Here is a 24,291-nt window from a genome sequence, read left to right on the forward strand (position 1 = left end):
TCATGATTGGGTATAAAAGGAGCATCCTGGAAAGGCTTCGTAATTCACAAGCGAGGATGGAGCAAAATTTAACTACTAAATAATAAATTTTAGTTTTTACATTGCTTTTTCAGGCTAACACAGCATGCACCAGTACTGCTGTAAATGTGATGCTTCACCTGTACTGTATAAAGTTAATGATCTAATTATCTTTGTGAAGTGCCTAAAATCACTGATTCATAAGCTGCATTTTGTCCTTTTCCTGATGAGCCACGATCTCCTCATCTCGTCGTGTTTACGATAAGCGTGTTGGTTTTCACTGCAAAGCAGAACATCAACCGTTTCTCACCACATGCTTCATTTTCTGTCAGGAAGGAGTATTTACCTGTTCTCCTGTGGGTCTGGGCTTGACAGTTTCAGTTCATTAAAAACACACAGGAGGGATGGAGCTGCCTTACGAAGCACCTCAGTTCATGAGCTGCCTGACCTTTGATCAGTTAGACATGCTGCTCCTGAGAGACTGCGCTATAAGATGCTGCTGAGGGGAGCTGATCCTAGATAGGAGGCAGCGTATCCTCTGTCCGTGGTTTGTCTCTGGACCAGTGGTTGGGATTGAAACATCTAGGTGAGGAAAGGAAAGGAGAGGAGGATGTGAGAACTTCCTCAAAACGTTTGCAGTTTCACTCGTTTGGACACGGTGGTCGTCACTGGCGTAGAAATGGAGAAGCTGCTGTTCTGCATTTCAACCTGACAAGAAATGGTTCGATGTTTACCTGAACTAGCTCGATGGAGTGAGGTACGGTGTGGCACTAGAGCCCATGAGCTTGATCTTAAATCACACAGTGGATTCAAATACAATAAATGATACTTTGAATTACCTTTTGCTAAATTTTAGTTATGAGATACATGTGAGATATCCGAAATGACGCACCGTCTCACAATACATCTTCCACTTTGTGATAAAAACCCTGTTTTTAGGCACTCCTTCATTCCAGTAGTATTTCTATTTTGAGTGGAGCTTCTGCAATGAGCAGAAACAATGCTTTATTCTGAGTCATACAGACATATGAAGCCTTTGTCTGGGACACCCACTGTGTCCGTCACTGCTGTTTGATCACAGCCTAAAAGAGAGAAGGGGAGAGGTGTTTTCTCTTCCTCTTCCTCTGCTTTGAAAGAGAAGCAGGAGGAGAAAAGGCAAGCTTTCTGAAACTCGCAGCAATCATCTCTGGCTCGACAAAGAGGAGTGACATTTAATGTCTAAGCAAAACAGTCACAGGGATGTTTATGAGGCGTCTGAAAACACAAACTGCAAGGCTCATCGCACGGGTTCATGTGTCCAAGCTTTTATTTTTGAAGCATCATATTCAGGTGACCCCCAGTACACTGCCATGCAATAAAAACAGCCATCCTATCAAAACAGATCTAACAATGGCATATAGATGAAAAAAAAAAAAAGAAAAATCTAAACACGAAAAAGAACAAAATCACAGTTTATTTCATGAAGACCCAAAGAATTTGACAAACGGAAGCTTTGTCATATCTATCAAAACAACAACAACAAAACATTACTACACCCACTTCTTACTTTGGGCACAATGTCCCACAAACAAAAATAACAAAATAATGCAAAAATGCAAAAACATGCACAAATGCTCGAGCAATAATACTTATTTTATTTTAATACCATAGATTTACACAAACAAGTTAAAGCAAAGTTGTATATTTGAGTCAGTCTTGCAAAAAAAATTAAAAAAACGTATTAAATATACTTTTGCATTTTATTTAAAAAGAAGCTACACCTTAATCCTGCTTTTCCACTCACAAATGCACATTAACCCTTGATATGTCGATATGTTCTGCACGGGCAGTATGCTTCACAGCTTTGTCTTTCAGTTGCTCTGTTAATAAACACGATATGTTCCTCTCTCTTGTCTTGTGCTAAGATACTATACCACATCCTCCATACAGAGTTTTATTTTAAGACCTACACACCCTCCTCTCTCCTCAGGGGTGTGTCTCCTGAACATCCTCTCCATTTTCCTGTCAACAAAAAAACCCATCCACCTTCCATAAAACCTGCATCTTCTTCTCATTCTTCATCAAATTTTTCTCATTCTTTGTCTTATTCTTCATCCTGTCGACCCGTAACTAACATCAACCCGCCTTCTCTTGATCTGCTCTCGTTCGTCTCTGCTGCGTCACAGAAGCCGTCCGCCTGCTGTTTGCTTTCTAGCTCTTGGTGATGATCTTCTAGATCTGAATCGGAGTCATAACAATACGACTGCCTACGGCTTGTCTCATAGTGGTGCACCTGGTCGCTTAGCTCTAAATCAGAATCATAGGCCATCTCGGATGTCTCCTCTGACTGTAAGAGGTGCACCTTCTCACCTCTGGGATCTACAGCGTGCCCCTCTGCTGCTGACTCCCTCTCATATGTCTGTTCATCTAAACCATGATGATACATCTGTTTCTGCTTCTCCCCTGGCCTGAGTTCACCTGGAGACCCCTGCCCTCTCTCCTCCAGCTCGTGGTGGTCCACCTCAGGGCTGTACTGGCTCCTTCTGTACAAACTTTCCTCGTCCTCCTCCTGACACGAGCTTCCAGGGACGCTCTCGCCATCAGATTGGGAGAGACGGAGGCCCGGGGGCTTCTGGGAAAGGTCAAACGGCTCCTCTTGGCTGAAGTGGGTGAGGAGGCCCATGGGAGTGGACAGGCAGAATCGTCCTCTTTGCCTAAACACTGAAGTCAGAGATATGAGTAATTAAATCAAGCGACTTTTGTGTGTAAAATGTGTACACCAGCAACATCATGTGCAGCCTCACATCTTTCATCCAGCCCTCTGTCCATGACGCCGTGTTTGACCTTCATGTGTCTGGTGAGGTTTCCCTTCAGAGTGAACTTGCTCGGGCAGTAAAGGCATTTGAAGGGTTTGCTGTCAGAGTGGAGATGCATGTGTCCCATCAGATTGTGCATTCTGTTGAACTCCTTCCCACAAAGCTGAAAGGCAGAGGAGAGGAGTGTGCGGTAAACTGTCATTTAACAAATGTTTTTAAACAACATTAACAGTAATGTACGTGCCGTGCATTCTGATTTCTAATGTATAGTTCCTTGCAACTCAGCTGTGATGAATTGTCATTTTTTTAACTTCAGTTTTCGCATGGATTAAACTGACGAGACGTAACGTGTTCATCGGTGAGCTTTAGAGGTGCCGGCAGGTGTATTTTGTTACCTTTGGACATAGTCAGGCTAGCTGTTTCCCCCTGTTTCCAGTCTTTATGCTAAGCTAAGCTAGCCAGCTGCTGGCTCAAGCTACATATTTACCATGCAGATGAGTTGTGTGTTTTCATCTAACTCCTGACAAAGAATAAGCTCATTTCCTGGAAGGTCAACTGATACTCTCCCTTTAAACCAAAGTGTAAAACATTTACTCCACAGTAAAAGGTTAATCAAGTGTTTTTAATGCCAGTTCTCAGTTCTCTCTGTTTCACTCTGACTTTCATGCAAACAGAGTACTTGACTAAATATACTTAGTTACTTTCCACCGCTGGCTTCAGTAAACACTATTTGAGGATAGAAAACAATAGGCCAACACCACCCACCTATTTTTTTAACCCTGCCAAAACTCCTTTGTTAAATGACTTTTTTTTGTCGTGTTGCAGAGCTGCACGCAATCATGAATGAATGTGCAGATATACATGGACAGACACACCCTTTCTCCCTCCTTCTATCCTTGTTTTCCTCTTTTCCTCTTTGTCTTCCCCTCACTCCCCGACACACACACAAGAAAAACAGAAAGAGGGAGAGAGAGAGGAAGCAACATTGAGACAGGGCCAGGAGGAGAACAGGGAAGGGCAACTCCTGCGCTGTCCTTCCTCTGCATTCTTTTTTATTAGGGTGGTCCTTTCCTTCAGGAGGAGAGAGGGACTGTAAACTGTCCAAGAGGACCGTGAGAAAACAGGAAGCTCCCTCCAGCAGCAGAGAAAGCGAGATGAAATCTATTTGAGGGCCCTGTTCTCCGGGGAGGCTGGGGGGCCATTGTTAGAGAGGCAGTTTGTGCGGCGATATCCTTCCTATGGACAAGGAGGGTCCTCCTGCCAAAAGCCTCATTGCTATCTGGTCATCGTCTGAGTCCTCGTACCAAACACCAAGGTCAAAACAGACTCCAAAAAACTGGTGAAATCCTTAGCCTTAGCCTTAAATCCTTCATATGCATTGGTTTATTAGGTTTACAATGACAGCGCCCGGAGTCTCTGTGCCTTTATCCAAACACCAAAGGAGTGGATCTTGAAGAATGATTTGCCATTTTGAAAAATAAGCTGATACGTTTTCTCTGCTGAGGCAAAGACTGATACCATTCGCATGCTAAATCTGAAGCTAGAGCCAGCAGACTGGTAGCTTAGCATATCACAAAGCCTGGAAGCTGGAAAACAGGTAGCCGTCTCTGTTCCAAGTAACAAAATCTGCCACATAACCCCCTGTAATGTGTTACTTACAGTTTGTACAGACTAAAGAAATGAAATATAACATGTAAATGAGCTTTAGAGGTGCTAATAGGCAGATTTTGTTTCCTTCAGACAGAGAGGCTAGCTGTTTCCCCCTGTTTCCAGTTCTTGTGCTAAGCTAAGCTAAGCATTGTGGTTTTTAACAATTAACACCTTCTTAAGGTTAGGGGACGTTTGTTGTAACGATCACAACAACAACCTCTTGACCAAGGTTAGGAATCGATTGTGGTCCTGGTATGTGAAATTTGACCAACCTTGCATTTATAGGGCTTAATGTCCGAGTGGACAATCATGTGAGCCTTGAGAGTCTGTTTTTGGACAAAACTCTTGAAGCACATGTGGCACTGGTAGGCCCGTATGTTGGTGTGGATGAGGACATGGCGCTTCATGTTGGCCAACAAGGTGAACTCACGCCCGCAGATGCGACATTTGTGCTCCTTCACCCCCTGAAGAACGAGAGAATGTGGAAGTGAGAAATCAATGAGTCTGACTCCTGCTTAAAACTCATCTTAGTTTAATCGCTTAAATCCTACTGAGCTTTATTTTAATGTCATTTTTCAGTGGAGATGCCACAGTTCACACAGATACCAGTTTTGGGAAAGGTGGATGAAATGACACCAAGACATCAAAAACCTATTTGATGGAAAGGTGCAGCCATGAACACACAAAGCCTTGGTTTTTATCAGTGTAAATGTACTACTTCAGTTAAGACTGTACAAGCTCATATAGCATATTTCCATAGAGTGCTGTCAAACAGTGTGGAATCAGATTACTAAAAGTACAAGCTACTAAAGGGGAAATAAAAGATGAAAACTGGATGTTTAGGAGTTAAAAATAGCTTCAGGAGAGAATTTATGGGGAAATTGCTTTGCGACGGCTGCCAAAACAACCTGTTAGGCTGGGGTCCAAACTCTGTCAGCCAACTTCACTATCCAAAGTGTACACAAGGATTAATGGAAATGTCTTGGTGTGACAGCAAAATTGATAACTCTGCCTGATGCCAAAAAAAAGCCATGCTAGTGCTTCCAACTCCTGTCAAAAAACAGTGACAAATGCTGCGTCTTCTCTTTGTCCTCATAATTAAACCTACTTTGTGAGTGAGCGTGTGCTGTTTCAGGTGGTGTGACTGGATGAACTCCATCCCACACTCACTGCAGATGTACGGTCTGATGTCTTTGTGTTTCATCATGTGGTTCTGAAGCTGGCTCGGGTATTGAAAAGTCTTCTGGCACTCGGCGCACCTGCAGGGACAACAGGTATACGGCAACCTTGTCACAGAGCCAAATAGAGAACTGAAATGCTAAAGCAGTAGTGCAACATTTTGGGAGATGTACTTGTTTGCTTTCTTGCCGAGAGCTGAATGAGAAGGTTGATATATTGAAATATGAAGCTACTGCTAGCAAACGCTTATTGTGCTGACCTGTACAAGGTGGGACCACGATGGGCGGTCAGGTGCCTCTTCAGTTGGGCCAGGGTGGGGAAATCCAGACCACACTCCACACACACGTTCTCCTGGCCTTTCTCGTGCTTCAGCTCATGGGCGCGAAGCTCGCTTGGGTAAGCAAAACCTCTGCCGCACACACTGCAGCTGGAGGGGCAAAGTGTGTAAATGATTAGGATAAAAAGATGAATCAGGATCAGCTGTCTTGGCCAAGAAGGTGTGTACATACAAGGGATTTGACTCCAGTTTAAACATTGCAATAAATGCTCTGAAAAGAGCTTAACAAGGACAAAAAACAAAAGACTGAACGATAAGTTGTGACAGCTGATAAAAAACCTGCCACAGAACATGCACCTGTATGGCTTCACATCACTGTGCTGCATCATGTGTCTCTTCAAGTGGCTGGTCTGAGTGAAGGCCTTGTGGCACACCTGGCACTTGTGGGGCCTCATGCCCTGGTGTGTGAGCAGGTGTGTGTGCAGGTGGCTCAGCTGCTTGAACAGCTTCCCACACAGGTGGCATCCATGTGGCTTGATGCCGTTGTGTCCCAGGATGTGCGTGACCAGGTTGTACTTGGAGGTGTAGGACTTCTCACACATACGACACTTCCATCTCTTCTGGTCTCCTCCCACGTCTACGTAGTAACTGTCATCCACGTGGACATTGAGACCAAGCTTTTCAGCACTGGTTGTCCCACCGCGTGGAGGTCCGTCACGGTCGTGATGCCTGGGGTGGAGGTCCTCTCTTGGGTAGAAAGAACCGGGGGAGAGGTGCATGACAGGGCCGGGCATGAAGAAGGGGTATGGGAAGAGGCTGTGGTGCAGAGATGGGAAGCAGGGAGGGTGGAGGAGGAGAGGGGAGGGAGGCCAAACAGGGGAAGCACTGAGAGGCTCCTGTTTCACCCGCACAGGTAGATTCATACCTGGTGATCTGTGATGAAGCTGCAGTCTGTTTAGCTCAATCATGCCAGGGATGGGCTTAGGAGATGGAGATGGGGAGGGAATGGGGCGAGGTGCAAGGGAGAAGGGGATGTGGGAGAGGTCCACCGTCTTCTTACTGCTTCTTTCGTCTGCCTCCTCTGCTCCTCTCTCAGGAGACACGCCTCCTGGTGCGTCCATTTTGAAAGGAGTTCTTTTGCGTTTTTGGGATCCTTCCTTTTGGGCGTAACCGGGGCCAAGCATGGGAAAGAAAGCAGGTGGGCTGAACGCACTGTAGGTGTCTCTGGTGGGTGATGTGCTGGGGTATCTGGGTGGGGAGAATTTTGGGGGCTTAATGTAGAGCGGAGGTGGCCGTAGGTAGAAGCTGTGCTGAGAGGCCTGTCTTGGGTCATCTCTGAGAGGAGGACTTCTTGCTGATGGGAAATTTACTCTGTCTGTTTCCATCTTCTTTCTATGTTCAAAGGAGTACAAGACATGGTTAAATGTCCTTAGTTACAGGTGGAAGAAGTATTCAGAGCCCTTACTTACAGGGAAACTCCACCAACTTAACACATCAAAGTCTGTTTACAGGTCACGGGGAGCCCTAGTGCTGCACATGTGAAAAAAGCTGTATGAAGTCTTTTGGTGCTCCAGAGGAAGCAGTGTGAAATGTGATGATCTGAGCTGCGTGGGTCCGAAGAATTCAAGTTTGAAAATGAAAAAATAACATCAGACTGAACCGTCTGCAGTCAAGTTGCATTGTGGGTAATGTAGATGCCAGGTTTTGATAAGGAAGAATAATGCATGGAATTAAAAAGGCTGCTCTGCTGCATTGAATTTGACCTTTTTGTCTTTAAACTAGACTCATGTGTCACTTTATATGGAATCATTAAATTATTTATGATGTGTTAATGCATGTTGTAGCTGGTGACTGGCGGTGGAGTCAGTTTTAACTGTTTCAGTCCCTTTAAAGTACCTTTCGGACTTTTGATTGAATCTTCGCTTTTTTGTAAAATATTAGATACGTTTATGTCTTTGGGCCTCAATCAGATATTTAATAGCAACAGCCTGAGATGTTTAAAGGGGAAACATCTCTTTGGTGAAACTGCTAAAAACTCACCGACAAGGGGGCAAAGTTATGAATCGCTGACTTAACAATAATATAACAGTATAATATATAACAATATATTTTTATTTTATAAGATCATCATGTGTCTTTTTAAATAAGATCTTAATCTGAAAATGAACGAGTAACTGTTGGTGTTAGGTAAATGTGGTGGAGTGAAAAGTTCAACATTTTCATCTGAGATGTAGTGACGTAGATGAATAGAGTGCAAATGGTACCTCAAATTATACTTATGTACAGTACTCGAGTAAATGTGTTCAGTTGCTTTCCTCCTCTGCTTAGTTTTACTTGCAGCCCCCAAAACCAGAAACATCATTTGTGGAACAATTGAGCAAAGTGCATTCGGTCCCTCTGTGTCTGGTTTCTGTGTATGACCTGAAACTGATCCTGATGGAGTGTAACCAGGCACACATACAGCTTTGTACCGACACCTACACACTCTGGTGTTCAACCTGAAACCTTTCACTTCTTGCTTTCACACAGATCTTCTCCTCTCCTGAAATTAGGAAGTTATCTGTGAAATGTTCACCTCTACCTCCCGCACACTTCTCGCTTCTCCCTGTTTTTTCTCTCTGCTCTGTTCATCTTTTTTTTTTTCCACTGATAGCCAGGAAGAACTTCCTCTTTTCTTCTCCGCTGATAACGCTATGCGATCTTTTTGATCTGTGTCTCTATGAGCAGCCTGAAGTCTGAGTTTGATTAAATGCATAAAAAAAAGCATAAAACTTTGATATGTTTGGATGTCATATAGCTATGAGTAACTGCTCCACTGCAGTTTCCATGTGCATACACCGGTTAGATGAAGGTCATTGGTGAAAAGGTGATGATACTAAGAGGGGAACTGTCTGACTACTTCTGCATGACATCCAAATTGTGTTTAGCAGTGTTGTACGTATCTATTCTATTTCTGTAAATAGCTCAGTGCTTATCAATGAGAAACTGCTGAGAGCCATATTGTATCATGACCACAAGTTCTACTTTACTGTCTGTGACTTGTGCAGCTACTTTTCCAGCGTAATAGTGCACACAAAGGACACATGCTACCATCTGTGGCACTGCAGCTAAAGATTATTATCAGAATTAATTAATCTGCAGATTGTTTTCTGAGATAATTGTGTCAATGTTGGTCAAAACATGTCAGAAAGTAGTGAAAAGTGGCTGTTACAGTTTCCTCAACCCCACAGGGACATCTTAAAATGTCTTTTTGACACATAGTCACAAGTTAAAGAAAAGCAACAAATTCTCATGATTTAGAGGGAATATTTTGGTATTTTTGCTTTAAAAAAAGTCTTAAACCATTAATCAGTTAACAGAATAGTTTGTTTTCTGTGGACTGACTGATCAATTAATTGACTGTTTCAGCTCTTAACATAGACATCCAAATTCACACACATGCAGATGCCAGTTTATGATTGAATCACGTCTGAGTGATGTTAAAAAGATGATGACAACGAGTGAGGATGATTCATGAGATAAAGATCAGTGCAGAGATTTCAGATAAATTCACAAAACCACATCAGTATAAGTGATATTGTTTCTGCAAAAACACACTTTGAGAACTTGGAAACGCACATTGCAGGAACACAAGTGTTTGGATGTGAATTTGTGATCAGTTATGTATAGAAAAGATTAACCACATGCAGAATGCCAGAGGAAAGTTTTTTGGTTTCTTCCCAAGATTTTGAAACAGCTTCAGATGCAAACTGAAACGCTCAGTGTTTCCCTTCCAGCCAGTGTTATATGCTCGCCTGTGTCTGATCCCGTTCTCTTATCCTCTCCCACTTAAGGTGCACTGTGCAGAGACCCCAGCCTGTACTTTGCCACACAATGCATTCCAAACAATCCATAAAAACCGAAGCCCCTCCTCATGTGCCAGTCAGTAGCATGTAAGCGAGTGTTAGTGTGAGGCGGCAGCGAAGTCTGTGTGTGGAACTTACCAGCTGAGTGTAGCAGAGTGTGTTTTCTGTGATGCTGTGGCTGAAGAGCTGCTTGCAGCTGCTGCTGTTGTACCTGTACCTGCGTTCTCTGCCTCCTGCTCGCACTGCAAGCCTCCTGACAATGAGCCGCCCGTCCACGGATAGCATTTGAAGTGACTTAAGAAAGAGAACAGGAACAATCACTTTGTTCTCATTTTTCAGATGAGTACCTTCGGAGAGAAGGAAGGAAGGGAGGGGAGAGGAAGTCAACAAGCCTTGTGCCTTCCTGCAGAAAAATAAGGAAACACTAGATAGACATCTCCATTTCTCTATGAAATGGGGATTTGCAAAGCTTTTGGAGAAACGTGGAGGCGAGATCTGATGCGCAAAACAATGCAGTTTGAATGTTTAACAGCTGTGAAGTGACATGCCGCAGATGATCTCAGCCTTTCTCTTTATACAGCTCAAACACGTGCATGTCAAGAATGACCAATTTCGTCTAGAGTGAATGAAATCTTTCATGTTTTTAGATGGAATATAAAAAAGAAAAATATGTTTCAGGTCTTTTAGTCTCCAGCAGATAAGGTATATAGTCAATCAGTTAAGTGCACAGTGTTTATCATGCAGGGGCTGTGCACAATAACATTAACACTTAACGCAATCCAGCCGAAAAGCCCTGCAACAAACAGCACCTCTGTGAAACTTCTGATGTTCAGTTTTTCCTCCTTTCCTCTTAAAGAAAACCTTTTTTCATTTTTTTAAATTCTTTCTAAATGGTAATTTTTGGCGTCCTGTTTGGAGAGTCATTATAATGGATTGCACAACATTGCATAACAGGTAATTCTGTTATTTTGTCCACCTCCTGCAGAGCCCGACAGATGAAAACAGTGACAGAAAATGAAAAATGAATCCACAAATAGATTAAATGTGTCAACACAGCCACTAGGAGGCAAGAGTGGCCCATTGTCTGAGTGGCAGCCCAGTTTCCACCGCTGTATGACCACAGCTCATCTTGTTTATCTTCATATGGTGACTTCACCTATGTTTTATGATCTGTCTGTGGGTGCGAGATCTAAATCATGTCACTCCACTTCTCAATGTCCTGCAAGAAGTTCGTGAACAAAGATGACGTTATCAGCTTGCTTTTAATTGAGATGAGGTGGCAGTTAGTAGATCAGGAGGGAGCGGCAGTAATTGAGCTCATTTCATTGGAGCAGTGAAACGGCCTTTTACGGGTTGTGGCCGATCATTAACTGTGCTAATTAGCTCATGAGACCAATCAACCTCAGACCTGCACAATGTGTGCGTCATGTGCTGCGAGGAATTAATTATTTTATCAACAGAAAGGAAATTTTGTAGGTGTGTGTGTGTGTTTTCGTCATTGCTGTGTTTGTTTGCAAACATACAGTCTACAAAAAACTGTGTAAAGCACTTCAGAGCCAACATGGCGGCTCAACAGGCCGAGGTTCAGAGCTTCTTCTCAGGACCTGAAACTTTCTGTCCTGGAAAAGGTTCTTAATAAAGGCGAAAGTCCTTAAAATATATCTCCTCTTTTTTAGTAACAGCAGATCAAAGTTGTACTACTCTCGTGTCATGCTCTGAATAATTTAATCTCCTCTTGACCTCTCTGACTTTCCTGTCATCGCTAACATGCACGGTCACGCACCACGAGCCCTTCCATAATGATCCTCAACAGCAAGAAGCAAAGAGGGGCCACAGAACCGGCTGGCCCTTTGACCCGGCCTGCCCAGTGGTCAGCTTCATCACCGGAGGTGACAGTGACCAAAGCGGGCTCATTAAAGATCTCTAAGTGGTTTTTAGGTTTCTGTGTCACTCTCAAAAGAAGCTCTGGAAGTATATAAGACATGTCAGTAGCTCCAAAAACAAAAGAAGCGTCTTGGAGCATCTGAAACGAGTGCTTGAAGTCTACTGTTCATCAAAAGATTAAGCAACAAGTGAGTTTTCTCTCTTTGGACCTCGGCCCAGCTTAGATTGTGTGACTTTTTGTTTTGTTTGTTCTAACTAACTGTTTTCCATCCTTCTTTCACTCTCTCAGCAGAAATGAGTGGAGCTGCTGTGTCGGTGTGCCTACTGTTTCTCCTGTCTGTGTGCTCAGCGTGTTATATCTCTAACTGTCCCATCGGTGGGAAGAGGTCCATCATGGATGCACCACTGCGCAAGGTGAGCCTCTTTAATCACAAACAAACAAATGTTTGCCAGAGTTAAAGTCTCAAGTCCATTTTATTTGCATATAGCCCAAAATCATACTTCACCATGGGATTTCTAGTGTGTACAGCACAGGATACCCTCTGTCCTTACAGCTTTGACTTAACTAAGGAGCAAATAATAAAGCATAATCATAAAGGAGCAAATCATAAAAAAAAAACAGTAGGGAGTAGGGATCCTTCTTTAAGGACATGCAATAGATCTATAGAGCTACAGCTATAGAAATAACTATTGTAAAATTACATTAAATAAAACATCCAACAATCAAAGTAACGTCCTAGAAAAAAAGTTATTATTATTACATATTGAATCTCATGATTGCACATTAAAGATTTGAGTTTGGACTGAAACTCTCATCAAACAAAAAATAAAGGGAGCAAAACTCAGAAATTCACTTCAGAAAGCATCACAGTGCTAAATCACTGTGACATCACATCCTAGTTAACAATAATCGTCAATCGTTTCCTCCACCAGTGCATGTCGTGTGGCCCCGGAGACAGGGGCCGCTGCTTTGGCCCCAGTATCTGCTGCGGGGAGGGCCTCGGCTGCCTGCTGGGCTCCCCGGAGACAGCTCACTGCGTGGAGGAGAACTACCTGCTCACCCCCTGCCAGGCGGGAGGGAGACCCTGTGGATCTGAGGGTGGACGCTGCGCTGCTTCAGGACTCTGCTGCGATGCAGGTCAGGAAGTACATTTAGTAGCATTCAGACCCTCTACTGAGGCGAAAGTAGCAATAACACTTCATCAGAAGTAAAGGTCTGCATTCAAAACTGAAGTGAAAGCACAAAAGTATTATCAGCAAAATTTACTATTAAAGTACTCATATATACTGTATTATAGCACTGGATAATAATTACTGCATTGCATTACAATGAAAACAGAATTTTAATGCTGTAACTGACTGAAGTGGAGTTGATTGCAGTTCTTTAATGTACTGTCGGGTGGTTTAATATACTGTTTAACAATGCATCATATTTCATATGCTCATCATAGGTGTTTAAAATATGTAGCAGGAACTATATTTGTTTGATAAATAGTAAAAAGTACAATAAATCCCTCTCCAGTGTAAAGTGCAGTTAGATAAGCAGCATAGTGAGTCCTGCTTCTTCATTCACTATGAACTTTGCTTTGATCATTTGCCGTCTTGTTGTGAAGAGGTTCACAAAGGTCACAAAACCCGATAACGCCATATTGTAACATGCATGCGTAACAACAGACAACCATGTTCTTAGTGATAACTCCTCCTGTGTTTCGTTTGTTAAAATCCTGCCCCAGAGGGCTGCACCACAGACCAGTCCTGCCTCCTCGAGGAGGATGGAGACGACCAAACCAGCCAATTTGAAGGCGGCGACCCCGGTGACATCATCCTCAGGCTCCTGCATCTGGCCGGTCACACTTCCTCTCATCGAGTTCACCAATAGCTGCCCCTGACACCAAGGTCTCACGGGAAAGTCTTCAGCCGCAGAGACGAAATGGGACTTGTAGTTGTAGTTCATATGGTTGTACTTCTCTGTTTGTCATCACTCTGATTTAGCTATTTCCCTGGAGCACTTCTGTAGAGTGCCTTGTCAATATATTTTTATGTATGAAAATAGGGATGAATATACTGACAGTCGTCATCCAGATATCTGCATGTTGAAATAAAGTTTTGAGAGAGTATGAAGTGTTGTTACTTATTTTAGAGCCGCCCGACTGAAACTTGCACATAAAAGCTCCAAAATGACTTCAATGTAGACTGTTTCAAACCTTGTAGACCCTTAAATAACAAGTCAGCATAAAGCTTATCGGGCTAATGTACAAAGCCCACAGCCGTCTTTATCTCTCAGATGTTCTTCTTTGCATAATCCTGTAACAGAATCCAGCAGATCCTCACATGACGCTGCAGTGTACCTTTTTGGGGGCAGCTCCAGTAGCGCAATATCACTGTTGCAACAGTAATAACGGTTATCTTGAACGGTCGTCACCTTTGATCCATTTTTTGGTTAGCTTCACGATTCAACAACAAGCTGTTGTTCGTTGGTGGAGTTGAAAGCCAAACAAATTAATTACAAACAGCAGATTGAAGAACGTGAACACTCCGGAATGCTGATGAGAGATTATTGACTGTGTGTTTGATTTAATCATTTTGTCTTATCCTGAACTGCTCTGTGAAAGCTCTCTCTTTTTTAGGACGCTTATCTTGACCACTGATATCATCTGAGTAAAGTACCTTTGTAATGAAATGTAGAGTATAGTTCACACTGTGGAAGCTAGAGTGAACTAAAGCAGGGGTTTCACCTGCTGAAACCTGCAAAAAGTCTATGCTAATGCTTTCAAAATAAATTGAAAATATAGAAGAAATTATGCAAGAATTGTTTGGGGAAATATGCATTTTAAATATACTTTGTAAGTATGAGAACTGTGACTATAACATGAAAGCCACCTATATTTCTTGATAACCTAAACCTAAAAATAGCCATAACTATTATTGTCATCATTTATGATTTTGGCATGAATATGTAAAACTCTTACACTCTTAAGACATTCAGCTTTCAGAGAAAAACCTTCTTTTCTAAAACTCCGTCTAATTTAGTATTTTCACACAGACCTTCACTGGAAAAATTAAAAAAAACTAAAAAATGAGTGAAAGCTCACGTAGAACAAAGGACAGAAGGGAAGATGTGATTCTTGGCTAAAGCAAAATGGTGGAGAACAGAGAGAAACAGGATGAAAAAAAGGAACAGAAATTGAGAAGCCACTGATATCTGACAGCGACATTATGTCCAGTCAGCAGTTTTTGGGGTGTGATTCATGCAATGCCATCATATGTCAGCCTGTGGCAAAGATTTTCAAGATCATTACTTCGATTTTCAATGCATGGACCACAACTCTTCAAAACGCACATTTGCTTTCTGACCCCTCAGCATTTTGGGTTGCCAAACTTTATCTCTGTCTGCTCTTATCTGCGTTGGAGGATCGTCTCTGAAGTGGACCGGAGCAGCCTTAATTGGAGACACCTGTGGTTAATGATTGCCACGCTGGAGTTTGAGAGTATAAAACCTGCAGATTAGGAGCTTCTTCCTTCACCTTCACAGTTTGTCACCATGTCTTTTGCTGGAAAGTACCAACTGGAGTCTCAGGAAAACTTTGAGCCTTTCATGAAGGCCATTGGTAAGATTTCAGCTTTCTTCCATAAAGGCTGTTTTGTTTTGTTTTTTTACCAATAGCTTTAGTATTTTGTCATGCTGTGATGAGTATGTAAAACTGGGCTTTTTAGTGTTCACAATCATGCATAGGTAGTTAGCTTGTCTGGCAGTGTTAGTCTCAGGCCAAGAAGGATATGCAACGCAGTTGTTTTTCTGGCTACAGGTCTCCCTGATGAACTCATCCAAAAAGGCAAAGACATCAAGAGTATCTCCGAGATTGAGGAGAATGGTGACGACTTCAAAGTAACGGTCACTACCGGCTCGAAGGTCCTCGTCAACAGCTTCACCATTGGAAAAGAGGCAGAACTGGAGACAGTCACTGGAGAGAAGCTCAAGGTAAGCAGGACACTAACAAAATACATGGCTAAGTGGAAGTTGAAGATGCAGTGTGGTAATTGCACACCGTTGCTAACTCTTTGCACATATGTGATGCTTCTTGAAGTCGGTGGTTATGCGTGAAGGCAACAAGCTGAAGGTCTCCCTGAAGGGTATCGAGTCCGTCACGGAACTGGTGGATGGGAACACAATTGTCAATGTGAGTAGCTGAAGCACTTCTCTGATGATTCAGTGCAGCAAGGCTCTTAACAGATTTCTAACACTTTACTTTTCTTTCCAGACGATGACACTCGGTGGCATTGTGTACAAGAGGACGAGCAAACGCATGTAAATGTCTGCACTTGGGAATAAAAATTGTAAAAAGGCAGAATGGTTTCTTGTTTCTGTGGGCTGAAATGGCACTGTCAAACTAGATGCTGGTAAATTTAGGTAATGTCCATTTTTTATCTTGAATACCAATTAATATTTGTACATATCTACTGAAACATGAAGGCCATGAGAGGTTTTTGGAATGAACCTGGCTGAAGATCCAGTGGACACTGAACTGACCATGTGATGAGCAGCAGACCCTTTAAGGGTCTAAAGTACAAAAGTAGCCCAGCTGCTCACCTTTCTGCCTGTGGCTCCCTTCTATCTTTTCAGCAAAAGTGGCTGTGCAGGCATGGTAAATAACATGGAGTTAATCAGTTGTATGACTTCAAGCTGCATGCATATGGATGCAGAAACACCCACCAGACAGCAGGGGGAGTCTGACTTCCTGCACAGAACAGTGTAATGTGGGATCAGCTGAGATCTAACAGCTGTCTGCAGTCACAAATCAGCAGCTACAGAATGAGTGTTCGGCTTCTGTGTCCATAGTTTAGTTTACCAGTGTATGCACATTGACGTCAAACTGTAGTGGGTGTTTTTTGAAAGGTTGTTCCTTCAGCTGTCACTCTGGTGTCCTTATGGTCCCTGTGCCTTTCAGGCATAGTTGCATCATTCATATACAGCTTGAAAAAACCAATAGGAAATGGAAAAACAATTGCAAATCAGTGTATTTAACAGTTTTATCCCCTGTCCCCTTTACATTGCCATTATTAGTGTTCCCTGAGGCAAAAGGTATGTGGGTCCACTGAGTTGACATTTTGAAACTAACCACTGAACATGTATGGAGGCAGCAATTATTTTAAATGCTGGTGGCATTTTTGGTTTGCTGTGGTTCGAAACTTTGCCTTATTTAGAATTAAAGTAATTGTGTGTTGCTCTGACACAATAAGAACCTGTTATGCAGTCTTACATTAAAACAAATGTTCATAAGGATGAAGTGCCTGCTGAAAGCTTGTTAAAACATGTCTGGCATCAGGGAGTGTGACTGAAGTATCGATGGCATCATGAGAAACAGGGTTTATTAAAAACAAGTTGGGTGACATCTTTTTAATGAAAAGTAACTACAAAAGAAAATGACCATGTGACTAAATGAGTGGATTCACACAACACTCGGAAAGCATAACCGTAAACAATAGGATGGTTTTCTTGATTTCTGAATGACTGCAGTTCTGTGATCTACTTCCTCCGGTGGAACAGATTCTTGATTCCCTCGTCCATGGACTTGGGCTCATGCATCATGGTCATCGGCCTGTTCTGCAGGGCAGCGTCTCTCATACTGTGGTAAACATACTCGTTCTGCTTGAACATCCTCAGCTCCATCTCTGTCTGCATACGCATGGCCTGTGGAAATATCAGGAGGGAAACATCAGCACTATACATATACATATGTTCAGTAAGGCTTGTCAGCTGGTCAGGTTTGAGTAGTATTTAAAGTCCCTTTGCACCAAAGTGCTATCAAAATTTAAAATGGTAATCTTCATATATTGGCCACACTGCAGCTCTTAAAACTGTATCAAGTATAAATATTAATAATGAATCAAACTTCATATAGCACCGTTTATACAGGGGGTGTAACTTAAAGTGCTTTACAATGATGTGAGGAAACAAGAATAAATAAAATTAAAACAAGTGGAAATACTGTGCAATAAAACCAACCAATCGCATTGTATGGTATGGTTTCACTTTGTTATAAAATTATTCATTATGGCAGTTTTAATATTGCTATCTACACAAACTGGTAACATCAGTCATCTGAACTGCATCCAAAATAAGATGAGCAACCTGACTGGCATCTGTCACTTATTTCTCCGACTAAAACTGAACTTTAGCCTAAAGGTAACAGTTTAGTGGAGCCGAGTCTTAACATGCAAATGCAGTTTTGTATGCAGAGATAAGGAGGTGTTTACCTCCAGGTCCTTGGTGATGGGATGTGTTGGGCCGTGGGTGACCATGAGAATGGAATAGGCCTTGCAGATCATCCCGTGGCCAACCTCTATCTCGCCAGCCTGCCAGTGAGTCACTCCTGCTCGCATAGCGGCCATGCCGAGAGCAGCGTTGTTGGAGTGGTACAGCTTCCTGCCAGGAGGAGAGATCATTTGAATATCTAGCACATGATGTGCAAGATGCTCATGTGTATCCCCACAGACAGCTCAGTCTCTTTGTACTCACATGTATCCATCCACCATTTTGCGGGCGTACTCTGCAGCGTCATTAAAGTACTGCAGGTAAGCTTGCACCTCGCTTAATGTGCTCCACATCCTCAGCAGGTAGATGTGAGTGTCAGCCAAAACTGGCTCTGCTTTCTCGATGCACTCCCTGCAGATTTTTACCACCTGATGAGAAAAAAAAACAACAACAACACAGAGAAAAATCTTGAAAAACATGAAGGCAGCACAGAGCGTTTGTCGGAGGGAAAAACAAGCCTTGAATTCTGTGGTGTGATCAGAAAAAATCTTTCTGCAGCTGTTTTTTGTGTGGTGCTGCAGGTGATTTGATACAATACCTCATGGTAGTCAGCGTTTAATCGCGCCTTGTCCATCTTCTCCAGCATTTGGAAGCAATAGTCTGTCACCTCTTTCACCTGCTCCTCTGAAGGCTACGGGTTGATGATGAGGGACATTGATCAAATGTTAATGAGCTGCGCCATTGATCGAGTATTACACCATGAAAGACTGTTGGTTTTTAAAAACAACACAGGTTTGCCTTGTACAAGTCCATAAACGTGATGGCCTGATTACTTTTATCTGAAGACAACCTTTGACGTGCGGAGGCGAGGCCTGTCCGAGACCTGAGTGCTTGTTTTGTTTCTAACTAACAGAGATTTACTCTCTAAGTATGATAAAGACAATTCTTATCATAACAGTTTTGATCAATATTTCAGATCTCTGTTGTTAAAGATTAGTTGTATACATGTCCCTGACACATGCTGTTCATAGCTTCTGACCCACACATGCAATCAGGACAGAAGTGGAGAGCCTCGTGGTTCACAGATTAAGATAATGTCAAGGCTATAGAATTGCCTCACATTTTATGGTGTCATGCATTGATTTACACATGTCAGAGTGTTCATTGATAAATTGTCAGCAGTTTGGTGCTGGATGTTGGGTGTAAATTAAATAATATGGCATAAAGCAGATCAAATTTTAATTTATGGTGTACAGTAAAACACTCAAATAGGGTCAATGGCCTTGATGTGATTGAAGCTATTGAGATTTTTCTCTACGTCACTGTTTCTCATATGCATGCACACACAATCTGCTGGGAGTTATCTTTGCTTAAAATAGTCACAGTGGCTCTGCTTCTCGTGTTTCTCGTCCGTCCTTATCGCCCATCCGCTCACGACTAAATGTGGTGAGAGGGTTTGGTCCTTTCAGCCTCATGCTGCATATAATCATCCTCTCATGACCGCAGGCACACCAGCGCACAAACCTTGACTCCGTCCACTTCCTTTCCGCCCATCTTCAAGTCATCTTTGATGCGGTTCTTGCAGTACTCACACGTGCAGTCAAAGAAGTATTGTGCTTTGAGCAGCCTTTGTCTCTCCTCTGACAAATTCAAGAAGTCCACATACGCGACCGTCAGCTCCTCTCCCTCTGCGATCTTACCCAGAGAGCGCAGCTCAATCCTGAGGAACAGAAACACACTTAAATGCAGGTACAGTTAGTTTTTCCACACAGCTTTAGACTGATGGTGAAACCCTGCTCCATAGTGCGGCTTTCAGTTCAGCCAATTCATTTGAAGGATTGAAGGAATGGACATCATGAATATCACAAAGATTATTTCACACTTAAGCCTAAATTGAGTTCATTCTATTCCAGTTTTATCTGATATTGTTTCTCATTTATTGTTAAGTTACTGAAGGTTTTCCCCATTTTATGTGTTTTCTTTCTTTTAAAAAAGGCTTAAATCTGAAATAATCCTGGATATTTATCTTAATGACTTCAATATTTACATACAAATATTGTTTTGCCATGTTTTAGTCTCGTGGTGTTAGAGGTGAACTAATAAGAATGGAAGTTGTTAGACATGAGAGAAGCTACTGATACACTCTGACACAGCAATCTGTGCTGGTGTGATGGACAGACACATGGGGATCACACAGTGACAGAAAAACCAGCAGCACATGAGTGAAACTAAATTAAACGTGGTTAAAAAATGAGCTTTTGGCAGGTGAAGAAATATGCAGAGAAAAAACAATTCCAGCCTTCATCTCTACTGAATAAGTTAAGTAAAGGTTAGAATGACTGATTCCCAACCTGGGGGTCCAGACTCCCACCACGGGTCAACAAATTTCACATTTTTAACTGGCGTACAAAAACCTTTTTTGATAAATATACAGTAAATATACTATACGTCAGCATTTCATTAATTTCTGTGAAGACAACGAAATGTTTTTAAAGTTTAGATTATTATTTAAGACATAAACTTAAAAAAGCTACATTCATAGAGCCCTCAGTCTCTGCTGAACAGCCTCATCCTGCATTAGACAAGCATGTTAAAGAGCAAAGCGTCAGGGGGAATAAAACACTGACTTTGTCAAAAAAGAGGCCTATTAAGTGTGTAGGATTGTAATACACAATATAGACTGACAAATGTATAAAACGTTTTTAAAAAATATCAGGAAAACACATCTCTGCTACTCACAGGAAATAATCTGCTCAAAATTAATCCAAATCACTCAGTTTACACAAACTTCCTGCGGTTATTGTGTTCATGATTTGCATTAATTGTACAATTTATCAGTTGTTCTGACCTCTTATTGTTATTGCATTTAATATAATATGAAACATCCATGAAATATGTCATTTAGTCAGGGGTCGTCAGTGCACTCAGTGATGGAAAAGGTGTCCCTTAAGGATAAAGGTTGGGAACCGCTGGGTTAGAGCATTCAGGTATCATGTTGAGAAGTCGATGTGAAGAGTCACATCAAGCCAACAGTGCAACAAACGACTGACAGACACGTTTCCTACAATGGATGGAGGGGTGGGGGTCAGGGTGGGGGGTGGTGGCGGTTATGTGAAGTGATTTGTCGATCAAGCTTTTAATGTCTCAATGGTGCTCTAATAAATAACACTTAAGAAGGCTCAGAGTGAGGCAACGCACCTCCGTTGAGAATGAAACATAGTATTCACAGCCGATTGACTGAAAGACAAACAGGAAGCAGTTTTACACCAAACCTGACAAACACACACTCACACACAACACACAACAGCTAGTAAACGCACACACACACTGAAAATACTAAGCATTTCAAATTTTTATTAACGTAAGAGTCGAGTTCAGCTGAATTCAAAGTAAATTTTCAAAGGACAAATATCACTGAGGAGTATTTACAACTTTTTCTTGCTGTTTTACTTACTTGCCGTGGTTGAGGATCACAGTGCAGTTTGGCCAGCAGTCGTGATTCACTAAACACAAATTTGGGAAAAGACCAACTCCTACTGCCTGAAGGCCCCTCTGGTCGCTCACAGTGAAACCGTTACAGTTAACCTGCAAGACGAAGGCCAAACATCCATGTGAACATTCATGTGACGATGGGAACGTTCAGCAGAAAGATAATGACGGAGTTTGAGATGGTGCAGAAATCTGCTTTTGAGGTTCTGCACACAGCGGCTTGTGCACTTATAAGGATTTTTCACTGTTTGCTTCGTGGCTCAATTTCTTTTCTCTCTTTAAAGCTCAGAGCAAAATAAGTAAGGCAATGTCGCTGCATCAAAACAATGTGTAGGTCCCACTAAAGCAGATGGAGTAACAAAATAAATCTGAAGGGTCACAGTCAGTCGATCTTAAATTTGCTAACCCTGGCGGCTGATTAAAGGTTCATTTGGGCGGCATCATTTCACAGATCACCTGATTACTTCATGTTTGCCAGGTTGGTAATCGCCAGTCACCCATTAACCTGGTACGTTGTGTTCCAACTGTCAAGTATTGAAGTCAAATGGCCCAATTCACACGGTAAAGTCAGGTATGAAGGAACACGCCTGAGTTTACTGCTGGTATCTACTGCTTTGTTAGCCATTTCTGGCGTTAAACATTAAAATATTTGATTTTAACAAGCTGACAGGGAGGGCAGGTTTAGCTCACCATGCCCCTGCATTTTGCAGGCAACCGACAGCCAATGAAGGGATAACACTTAGAAACGCACCACTCCAAAAATATGTGAGATGTCGTCAATGGTGTGCTGCTTGCTGTTACGCGGCCAGTAGTCCAGGAAGTTGTGGATGTCCACTTTGAACTCCTTCATCTCATCCTCTTGCATGTCGGCAATGTGGTCCTCCAGCTCCTCCAACGTGGTCAGCTGCATGTCCGACATCACGCTCCCCTCTTTGTCAAGGCGCCACATGATGCGGGCCACCAAGCTGACCACGAAGAAAGAACAATGAAGAGCATGAGCAGTGCTGTGCAGGCTACTGATTGGAAAAAATTCTACCAGTTACTTCTCCTAGAAGTAATCGTAATTACTAGTAATTACTTGACCAATTACTACATATAAAAGTAGATAGTTAGTAGGGAAAGTAACTTTTGCGTCATCATTTTAGTGTCTCTGTGACACAATGAGGGACAAGACAACAGTATGATTGTTTCCATCACTGTATAACAATAAGACCTATTATAACAAAATCAAGTATCATGTAGCTCTTCTCAGTTACTCCCTTTTTCTTTTTCCCTCCTCTTACCGGATGCTCTCATTCGGTACTTTGCCAAAGGCCTTGATGGCGCCACATTCTAGCTTGTGTTCGGCCCAGCCGGCGCGCTGGCAGGTTCGATCACAGTAATGAGCAAATTTGCACTGGCCGCACCTCTGGAGCTTGTCCTGTCTGCGGAAACAGCTGTGGCAAATACGCTCTGCTAGACTGTAGAAGAAGAGAGGCAGGGGAAAAGGGAGAGATCTCAGGATCCGTACATTACAGCAGATGTATGTTGGAGACACATTAAGAAATAAGAGACAGTTGTAAAGGCAGAGTTAAGCATGGTGGCTTTACCTTACTGGTGGCCAAATCATACTAAGTTATTTTTCTCATTTCTATGTGAATTTCTACCAGTTTAAAAACAACGTTCCCATACTGCATCCCACGGTCTTCATCAGCGAATTGAAGCAGTTCCAAAAAAGCTAGTCTGTTGTAGCGGATTTAAAAATAGCAAGGACGAGGATTACTAGGATTATGGCCACTATAGGAGGATGAATGTAAAGACAGTAAAGTCTGGCCTGTCACTTTATACGAAAACACATTTTAAAACATTTAGTATTATGCCTCAATTTTACACCCTGTTCTCCTACGGAGCAGCTTTTTTATTGTTAAGTTATTTTCTAAGAAATGCTCAAAAGATTCCTTAAAAGTCGTAGTTCAAAAACCCATGGAAACTCTGACACTAAAGGATGACACACTTAAGCTTAATTATAGTCTTCAAGATGCAAATACCCACATTTGTCTATGTGAAATTACATCAACCTGACCAAGTAACATACAGTTAGAATACAGCACTCATCACACCACAGTAAAATCAGACTCTCTGGTCTTCCAAGAACAGGAAAGATATTATGGTTAAGCTATAAATCTAGAGGAAGAAATTACAGAAAATATATTGTACAACTGCCCAAATATCCTCACAATGTCCACATCAGAACACTTCCCCTACCACTGAGCACCAACATGCACAATTTGCATCATTACCGTACCTGTCAAACACAACAGCTGATATACTGGGCTCAGAAAAAATGACATCTCCAGCCCAAAACTCTTTGGTAGCCTTCAGACCCCTCCCCTTTCCAGGTGAGTCAAATATTGCCACGTTCTCCATGGTAGCTGCACTGGTTCCTGAGACTCTGGTGAAGAGCGAGGCAGCGGTGAAATGATGAGAGAGGAGTGTTTCAGTGGCAGAGAGAGGCTAAATGCAGCGAGAGGGTAGTTGAGGAACCCGTAGACCAATCTGTGCCCTCTGTGTTCTTCAATGACAACTGCACATTCCACACCCGGGGGACTAAAATAGCCATCCACCTCTTGAACTGTACCAACAGACACAGAAAATGGGTTGGTGGAGGTTTGTCTCATTAGTCCACCGAGATGTAAAATGTCTTGAGAGGACAGGCCTCTCAATACAACCAGCAAGTGTTTCTGACAGTGACATGACTGAGGCTTGTTGTCATCCTTTTAGACGCTTTCATTTATTTGACTTTATGCTCAGACTTTTAGCTGTTTGCCCTGTTAAATTCCCCCACCCCCGGACATGAATTGGTAGGTGTCCGGCCCCTGAGGGTTATTTTTGGGCCCAATGTGGTGCCGTCTATCAGGAGTC

General features: G+C 42.5%; 4 protein-coding genes across 5 annotated transcripts; 2 read left to right on the forward strand and 2 right to left on the reverse strand.

Annotated features, from left to right (window-relative positions):
- Window positions 1-1,317: 1,317 nt before the first annotated feature.
- Window positions 1,318-10,038, reverse strand: znf366 (zinc finger protein 366). Its single transcript, XM_041937181.1, has 7 exons — window positions 9,903-10,038; window positions 6,277-7,311; window positions 5,902-6,069; window positions 5,572-5,722; window positions 4,736-4,927; window positions 2,802-2,976; window positions 1,318-2,718 (listed from the first exon to the last, which is right to left on the reverse strand). The coding sequence occupies exons 2-7, from the start codon at window positions 7,302-7,304 to the stop codon at window positions 2,102-2,104; spliced, it is 2,331 nt and encodes a 776-aa protein (XP_041793115.1). The 5' UTR covers window positions 7,305-7,311; window positions 9,903-10,038; the 3' UTR covers window positions 1,318-2,101.
- Window positions 10,039-11,942: 1,904 nt separating this feature from the next.
- On the forward strand, window positions 11,943-13,527 carry LOC121606134 (isotocin-neurophysin IT 1-like). The gene is made up of 3 exons (XM_041936306.1): window positions 11,943-12,062; window positions 12,582-12,786; window positions 13,382-13,527. The coding sequence occupies exons 1-3, from the start codon at window positions 11,943-11,945 to the stop codon at window positions 13,525-13,527; spliced, it is 471 nt and encodes a 156-aa protein (XP_041792240.1).
- A 1,366-nt stretch (window positions 13,528-14,893) lies between these two features.
- LOC121606135 (fatty acid-binding protein, liver-type) lies at window positions 14,894-16,015 on the forward strand. Its single transcript, XM_041936307.1, has 4 exons — window positions 14,894-15,256; window positions 15,455-15,627; window positions 15,734-15,826; window positions 15,908-16,015. The coding sequence occupies exons 1-4, from the start codon at window positions 15,190-15,192 to the stop codon at window positions 15,956-15,958; spliced, it is 384 nt and encodes a 127-aa protein (XP_041792241.1). The 5' UTR covers window positions 14,894-15,189; the 3' UTR covers window positions 15,959-16,015.
- An 856-nt stretch (window positions 16,016-16,871) lies between these two features.
- Window positions 16,872-23,929, reverse strand: smyd1b (SET and MYND domain containing 1b). Of its 2 annotated transcripts, XM_041937390.1 has the most exons (10): window positions 23,675-23,929; window positions 22,674-22,850; window positions 22,142-22,355; window positions 21,356-21,486; window positions 21,100-21,138; window positions 19,426-19,621; window positions 18,500-18,592; window positions 18,166-18,329; window positions 17,904-18,072; window positions 16,872-17,337 (listed from the first exon to the last, which is right to left on the reverse strand). In XM_041937390.1, the coding sequence occupies exons 1-10, from the start codon at window positions 23,794-23,796 to the stop codon at window positions 17,173-17,175; spliced, it is 1,470 nt and encodes a 489-aa protein (XP_041793324.1). In that variant the 5' UTR covers window positions 23,797-23,929; the 3' UTR covers window positions 16,872-17,172. The 2 variants fall into 2 exon arrangements, with proteins under 2 accessions (XP_041793324.1, XP_041793325.1); XM_041937391.1 differs by lacking the exon at window positions 21,100-21,138.
- Between the last annotated feature and the right edge of the window lie 362 nt (window positions 23,930-24,291).

Source organism: Chelmon rostratus, chromosome 5, assembly GCF_017976325.1.
Source record: "Chelmon rostratus isolate fCheRos1 chromosome 5, fCheRos1.pri, whole genome shotgun sequence".
Lineage (NCBI taxonomy): Eukaryota > Metazoa > Chordata > Actinopteri > Chaetodontiformes > Chaetodontidae > Chelmon > Chelmon rostratus.